The 12,219-nt window shown below is 37.5% G+C and overlaps 1 protein-coding gene across 1 annotated transcript in view; it reads right to left on the bottom strand.

Annotated features, from left to right (window-relative positions):
- Nucleotides 1–7,420, bottom strand: part of atp1a3a (ATPase Na+/K+ transporting subunit alpha 3a) — a 33,416-nt gene extending 25,996 nt beyond the window's left edge. Inside the window, exon 1 of the mRNA XM_056268304.1 lies at nt 7,069–7,420. Coding sequence (XP_056124279.1) covers nt 7,069–7,074 — 6 coding nt within the window. The 5' untranslated portion in view covers nt 7,075–7,420. The remainder of the gene's footprint in view (nt 1–7,068) is intronic.
- Between the last annotated feature and the right edge of the window lie 4,799 nt (nt 7,421–12,219).

Here is a 12,219-nt window from a genome sequence, read left to right as displayed (position 1 = left end):
GACGCACAGTCCATGAACTGAGGAACTGACTCTTTCCATGACTAAAGAGGAGAGGGGAAATGCCAACCAGATCATGCTTCATCCACAATCCTGATTATCTTTGAAACCGCGAAGCTTAACCAGGAACCCCATGCGGGATATGGGGTGGTATAAGCGTGGGCGCCGTGGTCTAGTGCGCTTAAATCCACATTAGGGCTTTGCATTGATGTGGCATCCCCTGATTTGTCATGTGTGCTTCTGTGACCTATTTTAGCTTGCATGCAACCAGACGGCATTATGGTTAAATCCACCATTACAGCACACCAGCTTGCTTAGGTGTTAAAACGCAATGCATAAAATGTATCCATAAATGTAAAGGCTGATTGATAATATTATTTTATCAAATTATTAAATATTAAAGGAAAAAATTACTTAAATGTTTAGATTTTAATAAATACTTTATTACAAGAGCACGAACCAGAAATTACTATTAATAAAATATAAACATTAAATAGTCAAATATTTTGAGATTATTCAGATTACAAATACTGAATGATGATAAAAAAGCTATAATTTATTACCTACTATTATTTGTCATTTGAAACAAATGATATTTCATCATATATTCAGAAACTATATTATAGTATTTATAAAAACAGAGGGGAAACAAATCATTCAATCCGTAAAAAGATCCCTAAAATGATGATAAAACAACTCTTTAAACACCTGTTCCAAATGAAATACATTATGTTCTTCATCAAATGTGCAACAGACTTGCTTATATTTAAAAAAGGTTAAGGATAAAAAAATAAACCCAAAACCCTACAAATTGCAAAAAGGCCAAAATTGTAGCATCCCTGTGGCAGTGTTGAAACGGTTTGACCATCTGTCAAGGATTCCCTCTTTATATCCTCTGGGTGAGATGGCAATGCAGGATTAAGACTGTTTACTACAGTGTGGATTAACCTACTGAACAACCGTAATCCTGCTCCCTCCTTTTCTCCTATTTCAATCACTCATATTCTTTGAGATACATTATATGCTGTCTGTTTGTATATATATATATATATATATATTCTCGCCTCCACTGACTTAGTTTACAGAGTTTGCTGTCTAATGTAATCTAACCAACTTGACAGCATGGCCTCACTTGGGTACACTGTGTTCTCACTGTATTCATTCATGATAACATCCTCCATTTGACTGTTTGCAGTTCTCTCTTCATGCTTCATGCACGCCTGCACACGTGCAGTCACAGTTACATACTCAGTCATGACCCTGGGATCAGATGTGTGACACGTGCACATTCATGGTAAAGCCCATTGGCCGCTGTGCCATAGGATGTGTGATCGCCAAAGCTTCCGGAGAACTGTAGCAGCTCCACTTAAAGTAAATCCATAGGGTATCGTCTGAGGACTGATTAAGATTACGTTCTCTGAGACAAACGACTGAAACGTAAGAGGTGCCTGGATGAGGACTTGAAGTTTGAGACCATCATGTTAATATTAAAGAAATTGTTCACTCAGAAATGAAAATTCTGTCATCATTTATTCACCCACATGTTGTCCAAACTTGTATATTTTCTTTATTCTGTAGACTACACTGTAAAGAAATTATTTTTCGAAGATTACTGGTGTACTTCACAATTTTACGTTTAATTCAATGTGTTATTTTGCCATTTCTTTGCAATTATTTGTGAAATTTACAAACAATTTGTTGTGAAAATTGTTTCCAAGTAAATCCATACGGCTATTTTTTTCAGTGTACAAAAAAAAGATGTTCACTTTTACATACAAATAAAGTTAATGATCTCTAAGTCTAAAAATGATTCAAAAACAACATACAAATAGTCCATAAAGGCACGTTCACACCAAGGATGATAACTATAACAATAACGATAAAGATATAGTTAAAAAAAATCTTTCTAAATATAAATGAATAGAAAAGTCCACACCACAACTATAACGATAACGGCACAGAGAAACAATATTGTTGGAAAAACTTTTAGAACAATTTTTTCCAGATGGTGAACGATAAAACATCGACAGCCAATCAGAATCAATCCTGCTTTAAAGAGCTTTCAGAGCATTTAAAGCGGCAGGCGACAAATCTGCAACGCTTAGAATAAACAAAATTATATCGTCCACTCATGCGAATGCTAATATAGTGATCGTTATAGTTATCTTTATAGACATGAACCAAATATTTGGTATCATAGCTATTTTATGGCTTCTAAAGACTTGCATGGTTCATATGGACCACCTTTATGATGCGTTTTGTCATTTTTGGAGTTTGACAGCCATTGGTCCAAATTCACTTTCATTGTATGTAAAAGAGCAGTGTGAACATTCTGTCCAACATCTCCTTTTGTGCTTCACACAAGAAAATCTTACAGATTTAGAACATACATGGTAAATTATTCATTTAAGAAATTCATTTTCTGGAGAACTATTGTATTATGAGCTAGTGGACATCAAAAAGTAAATCACAAAATGGCAGTGATTGTAATGATTTGCAATGGTAATGATAAAAATTGTAATGGTAATGATAGCTCTCTCATCTATTTCAAAGGGATTCTCTCTCTATCTAAGTCCAAGGCTTCATCTAAAGGCCTTGAGGACATGGAAACCATAAACCTTTTAAAGAAACCGTGCTTCTTGATAACTACATATGACATCAATGAAACAAACCACATCAAATGTTGAGGCTAGATAACTAGATGTTAGATCTGTCTATCATTCAGCAGTAGTAAGAGAGTGATGGGTGTTTAATTCAAATGTGAAGATATGGATGTAGATATCTCAGCAGTGCAGGGAGTCATGTCTAGAAATTAAGCATAGTGTATATGCATTCTAGACAAAATTAGTATGTTAGTGTGCTATGGATTTCTAAAGTGAGGGTGTGAGGGTTATTCTGTTTATGAAATATCACGGTTTGATTACAAATGTAATAAGGCAACCTTAAGTGTTGAAAATACTGGTTTAAATCTCATGTATAACTTGTCCTAATTATAACCGCAAAAATTGAGAATTGAATGGTTTTTATGACCATTATGATTTTTGAATTGTGAAATTATTTTTTTTAAAGAAAATAATTATTCTAAATCAATTTTTCTAAATCAATAAGCTCATCTGCAATAAAAATCATTGCATATAGTATTTTTTACCGTAAAAATGACAGTAATGGGAATTTATGAAAATCATTGATAATAATAATAAATGTGGTGAAACTAATCACAACGCAATAAATGATCCTAAAATAAGCTTTATTTTCTTCATGCAAACTATATTTTGATTTCATGTAATTTGATTTTAGGGTCAAATTAGACATGATTTATATATGCTATTAAAAAGACACAATTCACTATCTCATTTGAATATATAAAGTGTGAAATTCTATAAATAAACCTTGATATAAACTTAAAGAGGGAAAAAACATTACATGTGTGTTGTGGCTAAAAATGCCATAATCTGTGTGTATACTAAACTTATAGAATTAAAATTCTGTATAATAATACAGAATTAGTTTTAGAGCACCCCAGACTGTTTGTTGATGCAATCATGGGTGGTCACTGTGATCTAATAAAAACTATAAACTAAACTATCTAAAATGTACAGGGATGTACAGGAAAGCAACCTTGACGTGGAACAAACTGATTAAAACCTGCTATTGACATTTGAGGGCCAATCAAATTAGTTTGCTGGCTGACCTTGAAGGCCCCACAGGATATGACATCATGTTGGTGTCTGGCAAATTGACTGATAGCGTGTCTGCTAGCTTTGCTTCATATGACCCCGGGCTTTGACACAAAATAAGGCTTGATCGCATGCTTTAGTGGAAAAGTGCACACATACATATCCAAAATCACTCAATGAGAATGAGCTATTGAACGGCGTCCATTACACAACCATCTATTATAAGACATTTCACCACCAGTCTCTTTCTCACTCACGCAGCATACACAATTATCAATTACGCAACATGTAAATCACTTTGAGGTTAAACAAATAGATATTTAAACATCATTGTCACCACCTTTACCTCAACGATAAATTGATATATTATCAAAACAAAATGGTGGCAGACCCCATAGTGGGATTCTAGGAAAGACCAAAAGAAACAGTTTTAGCTCAAACATAAGTTCAAATGTAAATGCTCCAACTGAGTTTATAAAACTGACTTCACACTAGCAGATGACTTTCTTGCTATACTAAACAACCTAATCACCTGCAGTTCCCTTGAAGCCTTCAGACAAACTTGCATCTTTGGATGCATATCCCAAGGGCATCGCATGCAGTCACCCTCCAAGAAACATTCACGGCATACTAATTGCCGACAACCCCAAGCACCTGAGCCTCCTACAACTGCTTCACTGCTGTTCTCAAGGTGACACCAGGTAACCGCCTGCCCCATCGTTCACCTTTGCTGCCCTGCACACCTTATTCCCTTATGTATAAGCCCATCCCTGGTACCATTTCAAAGCTCAAAACCGGCTATATGGAATATTATCATACAGCTTACAATGCAGTCTACATTGTATGCTGCCTACTTTTTCTCACTGGAAAGATGCTCCCTTAAATTTTTAAAATACAATCAACTTGGATGTTTTAGTCATTTCAACTTAAATTACATTAAACTGACTTAAAAATAGTTGAATCTTGTATAACTTTTAAAAAAAATTTGCTTAACTTATTTTGATGAGTTAAAGCAATGTAGAGTACCGTGTGAAACAGATCCCATTAAGCAAATGCTATATTGCATGATTAATTCAGGGAGTAATCTTAACTTTCAAATATTGTTTCAAAATACACAAGGTTCTTTATTTACAATTTTACATGGATGGTTCCATTAAGAACCTTAAACATCCATGGAGCCTTTCCATTCCACAAAAGATTCTTTACAGTGAAAAGGTTCTTCAAATTATTTAAAATGTTCTTCACACTTAAGGAAAAAAAGTTATTTTAAGAACTGTTTACTGAAAGTTCTTTGGGATAGTACTTCCTGTTTAGAAAAGCACTGCATTGTGGGATACATGTTGTGCTATGCCTGAAATCACTAAATGTTTCACTCATTCACTATTCCATATAGTGAATGTCATTTAGTGCTGTAGGAACAGAAAGGAGTGAATAATTAATAGGCCAACCACGTACCAAACTACAGTATGTGCCTAAATCAGTGGCAGTAAATCAATGCAATAAATCTTCATTCTGTTTGCCACATATTTGTGTTCACAATGATTGGAAATAGGCTATAAACAACTGCAAGTATTAAAATGTAAGATGTTTTCTATCCATGCAAAAATGAATACTGTACACACATTATACACTCACTGTAGAAACTGTAACAGGATACAGATATGTAATTGCAAACACTCTGCAAGAAACGTTCACCTCACACAAATTGCCAAGATCCCCAAGCACCTGAGCCTCCAACAAATGAGTCACTACTACCTCTCTCAAGGTGACCAGGTAACAACCTCCTATAACCCCATCATTCACTTTCCATGCTCACTTTATTCTCCATCCCCACCACCCTCTCAAGCTCCAACCCTTCATTTCGCCCTAGCGTATTGCGCCAATCACGCATCCTTTAGCCATTGATTGATTGGCTCAAGACCAATCAATCACCGGCGACTGTGAATATGACCCGCCCTCTCGTCATCGCAGCCCTCCTGGCGCTACACAGACCAATCGCTGTGCGTGTTCGGGAATTTCCACTCTCATTGATCAGCCTCCACTTTGACGCAGCCACCGACCGTCGAGCCCGGTTATCCCTACGGCATCACGACCGATATCAGCATGAAAAAACGACACAGAAACCGAGAGACAAAACATTCCGTGCCATAAAAAGGTATCCTTTGAAGGGGATACATTCTTCCAATAGGCTACACAGCATCTCCATTGAATTTCTCACTGATTTGTTTTCTCTTATTAAGAATTCCCAGTTCTGCTTATTGCAAGGTCACAATATAACAAGCTAGTTCGATTTATTTGCGTTTCTATCGTGGGTCAGTCCAGATGTAGTCATCCCAAATCCATACGCTACGGCTACGCTCCCCCCAGACCCCCACCCATCGGGGGTTAACGCCTTTTATTTAGGAGACTTGCAGAATGTCTCCTCAGACTTTACAGACTTGCAGACGACTTACAGACAAAAATAATTGTCCACCTGGATAATTTAAGATGTCGCTTTCCTAGCTAGTACACTTTATCGTCATTGAAAGGAAATAGTCAATCGGTGGATTTCAAAAAGGTATAGGCTACAATGTTATCTGACTTCACACATGAGGACTAAAAAATGATCTCTCAATGGCATGTACGCTTTTGGTGTCATTTTAAAAACATAATACCAATAAAAAAAATCGTAATCCCAATTCGCTAGCCGCAAATGGTCATTATACGGTCTTTCAACGGTAGGCTATTCCTGACGCGCGGTCACGTTTGACTGAACGAACAGAGGCACAAACAGAAACCTTAGAATCATACTGTATTAGTGAATGTGTGTTGTTATGATATCTTACCATCGTGTAGGCTATTTGAAACATATTAGTTATCACAGTTCATTTTGATATTTGATGTCATTTTTGCTTTTATCCTACCTAGTGCGCCTTTTATGCATCAAATGAGACGAGTAGGCTAGAGCCTAGGCTATTTCCAAATTTTAGCGATCTTTGCCAAACGCCTTGAACATTATGTATATGACATGTGAATTTAAATTCACCAATATGTGGTTCATTTGTTCCCTTTAACTAGCCTACATCATGGCGCATTTGGTGCAAAAATAAAGAATCCGACTTGACGCAAATTCCAAACGATCGTGCAGCGTTATTTCACAATGTCAATGATGTTATAGGCTACCTGCAGTCTCACATAATAGCCTAACTGATTAATGTTTGCTTATCATTTACAGTATTGTCATTAGCAAGCAATAGCCTACGTTAATTGAGAAATAGGACATGCACCTGTTAAATGCAACGATTTGACACGCAGGCTAAATTACATGCAGACATGTTGCCATTCAAATATCATAACCCCTAAATTTTCTGAGGGTGTCATACAGAATGTCCAAGCATTTAAAATAGATTCTTACCCCCATTTTGGAGCCGTCAGTCGCGGTCTCTTCAGTCTATCAACTGTGCTTGGTTTCAGGCAAGCGGGAGAGAAGGAAAAAAATGAAGCTCTTGAACGGATAACGACGGGCAGCGTTTGGACGACCCTCTCTCTATAAATTAAATCTATATATACACAAGGTTACCATGCATAATAATGAATTAGAGGGGCTCTAAATGAATACAAATCTGAAAGAATGGGCCAAGCTGCATTGGTTTTAAAAGCACATGTGGCTGACTTTGATATAATGATAGAATAGCATATGCAGCGCAGAGGATTATGAAGCTTCTCTGGCTGAATGATGCCAGTGAGATGAAGAGCCGACGCGCTGTCTGCCTCTTTGTGTCCTTCCGCCGCTACTGCTCCATGCCGCGGCACACACTTCTTATCCCTCCGCGTGTGACAGTAGCTCCGTAAACGCATGTAATGTAATAAGGTAATGTTATGAAAATGAGATAATTTTCCAGAAGAATCCGGTTAAATTAAGAGAATATTACAAGTATACAGCTAAATATACTTGTCTAAATATACTTTTTTTTAAACAAAAAAAACTTAATGGATAATTATGGTGAACCATGGTCAAACAACTGGACAGGCTATGGACCATTGTACTATACGATGATGTTCTGAGCATGTAGCCTACCATCCCAGCCAGCAATGACATGTGGGGCCCATATGAGGGCTTGATGGACGGCAAATGTGGGCCCCATTATGGGCTTGCACCCGGTATCCACATTGGGGCAAGCTGTGGAAGCCCAGACGTACTAAAAGTGGGACCTGTAAGGGTACTGCATGGGGCTTAATTGGGCAATTCATGTCAGACCCATTTGGGCCCCACCTGCCCAAATGGGTCTTAAGTGGGCTTGCACCCGGGATCCAACCATGGTTACCCAGATGGGCTTTAAATGGGCTCTGTAAGAGTCTTATGTGGGTCCTAAGTGGGAAATTCATGCCAGACCCATTGGGGCCCCACCTGCCCAAAGGGGTTTAAAGTGGGTTTGCACCCAGGATCCAACCGTGGATGCCCAGATGGGTTTTAAGTGGGACCTGTAAGGGTCTTATGTGGTTCTTAACTGGGTAATTAATGTCAAACCCATTTGGGCCCCACCTACCTAAAGGGGTTTAAAGTGGGCTTGCACCAGGATTCAACCGTGAATGCCCCTATGGGCTTAAAGTGGGCTCTGTAAGGATCTTATGTGGGTCCTAACTGGGCATTTCATGCAAGGCCTATCTAAGCCCAACCATGCCAAATATTTTAAGGAAACAATCTAAGAAAAACTAAAATCGAAGAATGAATATAAGTCCAAGATAAATACAAGACACTTGACGCTTTGAACTGCAAGAAATATATTGTTTAATTGAACAACAAAAACAATTTAAATGTCACAACAGTAGATCTCTGAAAAAAAAAAAAAAAAAAAAAAAAAATCTCTCCAAAAAATACATTAAAGGAGTAGTTCACTTTTAAAAAAACTTTTGCTGATCATTTACACACCCCCATGTCATCCAAGATGTCCATGTCATTCTTTCTTCAGTCGAAAAGAAATTAAGGTTTTTGATGAAAATATTCCAGGATTTTTCTCCATATAATGCACTTTTACTGGGTACCAAACGGTTCAAGGTCCAAAAGACAGTTTCAGTGCAAACTGTTCAAAGGGCTCGTTCATCAAAATGCAAAATGAACAAATCTTTTTTCAAGTAATTTGGTTCATTCAACGAACGAAATGACTCGGAAAAAGATTCGTTCCTTTTTGATAAACGAGTTTGAACAGGAGAGTCACGAACGCGCATCACAGAACAGAGCAAGGCGAGCATTTGAGCTTATAAAACTTAAACTTTGTTATGTATTGTTTTAAATGAGCGATCGTTTCGCTTGATAAGACCCTTAATCATTGTCTGGAATCGTTTAAAGCCCTTTGAACAGTTTGCAGTTTGCACTGAAACTGTGTTTTGGACCTTGAACCGTTTGGTACCCAGTAAAAGTCCATTATATGGAGAAAAATCCTGGAATGTTTTCATCAAAAACCTTAATTTCTTTTCGACTGAAGAAAGAAAGACATGGACATCTTGGATGACATGGGGGTGAGTAAATTATCAGCAAAAGTTTTTTTAAAAATGAACTACTCCTTTAATACGAAATACACTCATGGCGTGGTGGATGCTCCCTTTTGTCTTTGGGCTCTTGCAGCCCTCTCCCCTCCACGGTCACGTGCGCCGGTGAACCACTTCCCCAGCGCCATTTCCACTTGCTTGCGGTTCACACTTTGAGTAATTGCATTACTCTTCAGTGCACCTAAAAACAAGGGAGCATAAGTCAATTTAGCAAGGTTCTTTTTTGCTCCAACTTGCCTTTAAAAGAGAAGCAGAGTAACATTAGGTCTCGAAATCACAATTGTTCTGTCTTTGGCGCAACAAGTCACTGAAAGTGTTAACTGCCCATTTAGTTTCGTATTGACCTCATCTTTGTCGTCTTCGATCTTATCTAGCTCTGTCTTTTCCCTCAAAAAAAAAAGAAGCCTAAAACGTATCTAAGTAATAGGCTATTTCGTTGTCACCCTGCCTCTCCAAATGCAAAACTGACATTATAAAATGCAATAATGCAGTAACAGCTGAAAAAGTACTTGGGTGTGTGTTTTATTTTATATTTACCGGTCAATAATGCAATCGCTGCTGTCTGTCCCATAGAAGAACATGACAGCCAGCGTATGTTTTGGAACTATTGGGGCTTACATGAACCACGTGACAGCCGTCGCGGCGACATCAAAGAGCGTCGCAACTCTTTCTCTCTATGGCTCTGAGCCTACCTAACGTTTTCATATGTGTCTCTCTCTCACTCTTTTACAAGTGTAACTCTGTTACTATGGTTACCAATGTTTATAGTAGCGGATTAATTTCGAACTGTAATCAAACTGACTGGAACTACCTGTGCATTAAACGGTTTTACTGCACACCTTCCAGCCAATCAGAATCGAGTATTTAAACAGCCCGTGGTATAAATATATATATATATATATATATATATTAGTGCTGTAGCGGCGCGTCGATGATGTTGACGCTTCGACGGCAAAATTACGTCAACGTCATATTTTTTGCGTCGACACTTCTTTATTTATTTATTTTTTGCACATTCCCGGCGGTACAGCTTGCCACACACACACGGGAGACCGAAACATTGCAGAATAGAGCACAACTAGAAGTGAATGTGCTTTCCATTAAATTAATCACACACATTAAGCAAACCTAAGCAAACCTTTGCCACATAAAGCAAATGGTTTTGGAATACCACAGCAAGTGATTGGGAGCACTTCGACTCGGCGCATATATATCTATGGACTCGGCGAAGTAATATCATCACTCTGGAGAGGGAGAGGACTTTTCACAAGTGATATACTACGCCGAGTCGAAGTGCTCCCAAGCACTTGCTGTGGTATTCCGCCATACATTATAGTTATCCACTTTACACGCTTAGAAAAGCGCAACGTTTTATTTTGTGTCACCATTCTTGGTCGAGTTACTCTACTGGTGTAACTGTATTTAAATAGGGAAAACGTGGAGGTGTTTGGTCGCTTCTCTGCTTGGCCCCTATTGAATGAACTGGGCTAGTTAAGTGCGATCAAAGTGTCTCGCGCGATTGAGTGCATGCACTGAGACGAAAGAGGTATGTATCAACTCGTCTTAGTAAAGGGAATGACATAGTTTAATATGAAAAAACGGTGGAGTATCCCTTTAAAGTAAAAATAAATTAAATCCTGACCATATGCTACTATATCTACATTCTCATTGAAGGAGGGACATTTTCATTTCTCCTTTTTGTAGGTCTCGTTTCACTTAATCATTTCAAACACTTAATCACTAACCCTGTTTTTTGTCCGGTCTTCACCTGCACTCCACACTTTCTTAGACACAAACGCCTCGGGAGGGGTAGGTGGCAAGACATCTCCCTCGATGTCCGTTTCCTCCTCACTGGAAGCCAGCAGGGGTTTTGGTGATCTATATTCAGTTAAAAACATACATTTAAACTTTTACAACAGAATACATTGGGGAAAAAAAGCAGTTTTTGTTAGAGACATACTGATCTAGTTTTGGACTCTAAAATATTGGCATCAATATTGCTTTTTATGATTTATTCCCACCAAAATGAGTTTTTTTATTGTATGTGGCTCAAGGCATTTTTCTAACAACTGCCATATTTGAGGTAAATGAAAAATGTAAATTAAAGGAAAAGGAAAAGTTTTTTTTGAACCTGTACCTTATTTCTAGGGTTTTTGTTACTAAGCCTGCCCTGGGTACACTAATTTTCTTGTTAAGCTTATGTACATTTATATTCCAATGAAGGTTATTGATAACATGCTTACAATACATATAGGCCCCTGTGGCACGGCCTAAGCTTTTGTCCTTTATGCAACCCCTATCTAGATTTAGTCGACTAAAATCTTATTGTATGTCGTCGACTAAAGCTAGAATAAAACTAAAACAGTTCAGATGACTAAAATATAATGGGTTTAGTTCAATAATGCATTAATTTAGAATTTCTCAAAAATGTACAAACCCATAATTATACTGTAATAGAGAAAACATCTATTAACCAGTTAATATGAATGATTTTAAAGTTTGAACATGCAATATACAGATTTAAGTACTGTGACTTAAAAAACATCTTAAAATTAAATAAAACCACTTTTCCTAAAGTAGAATAGTCTTCTTTTCAATGAATGATGCATGCATTCTTTATAACTACTTGCATACATCATTCTTTATTCTTTCAAGCAGCAGACATATTTATTTGTATTAATTAATTATAATGAATCCTTATTAAAGCTATTAACGAGCAGTGAATTTTAATCTCTTTTTCTTTTTTTGCTTGATGACACAGACCGCATTGTACTTTATTACACAACGTTCACTTTAAGACATCGGATCATGTACAATGACATGCGGATCCACTTGCACTGATGCACATCCAATACACTCAAAACTGTTTAAGACATAAAGTTCTGGATGCGTATGCAACCCGAGGACGTAGTCACTAACGCTGGACCACCAAAAAAAAAAGAAATCTTTATTACTACAACAGAGAGAGCAGGTCAGGGAGGAGACTTCAGTTAGCTGTGCTCAGCATTACGGCATTTCA

This window comes from Rhinichthys klamathensis, unplaced genomic scaffold (genome assembly GCF_029890125.1).
Source record: "Rhinichthys klamathensis goyatoka isolate OS25496 unplaced genomic scaffold, OSU_Roscu_1.1 h1tg000271l_1, whole genome shotgun sequence".
Lineage (NCBI taxonomy): Eukaryota > Metazoa > Chordata > Actinopteri > Cypriniformes > Leuciscidae > Rhinichthys > Rhinichthys klamathensis.
Note: the sequence above shows the minus strand (reverse complement) of the source record. Positions and strands in the feature narration are given on the sequence as shown.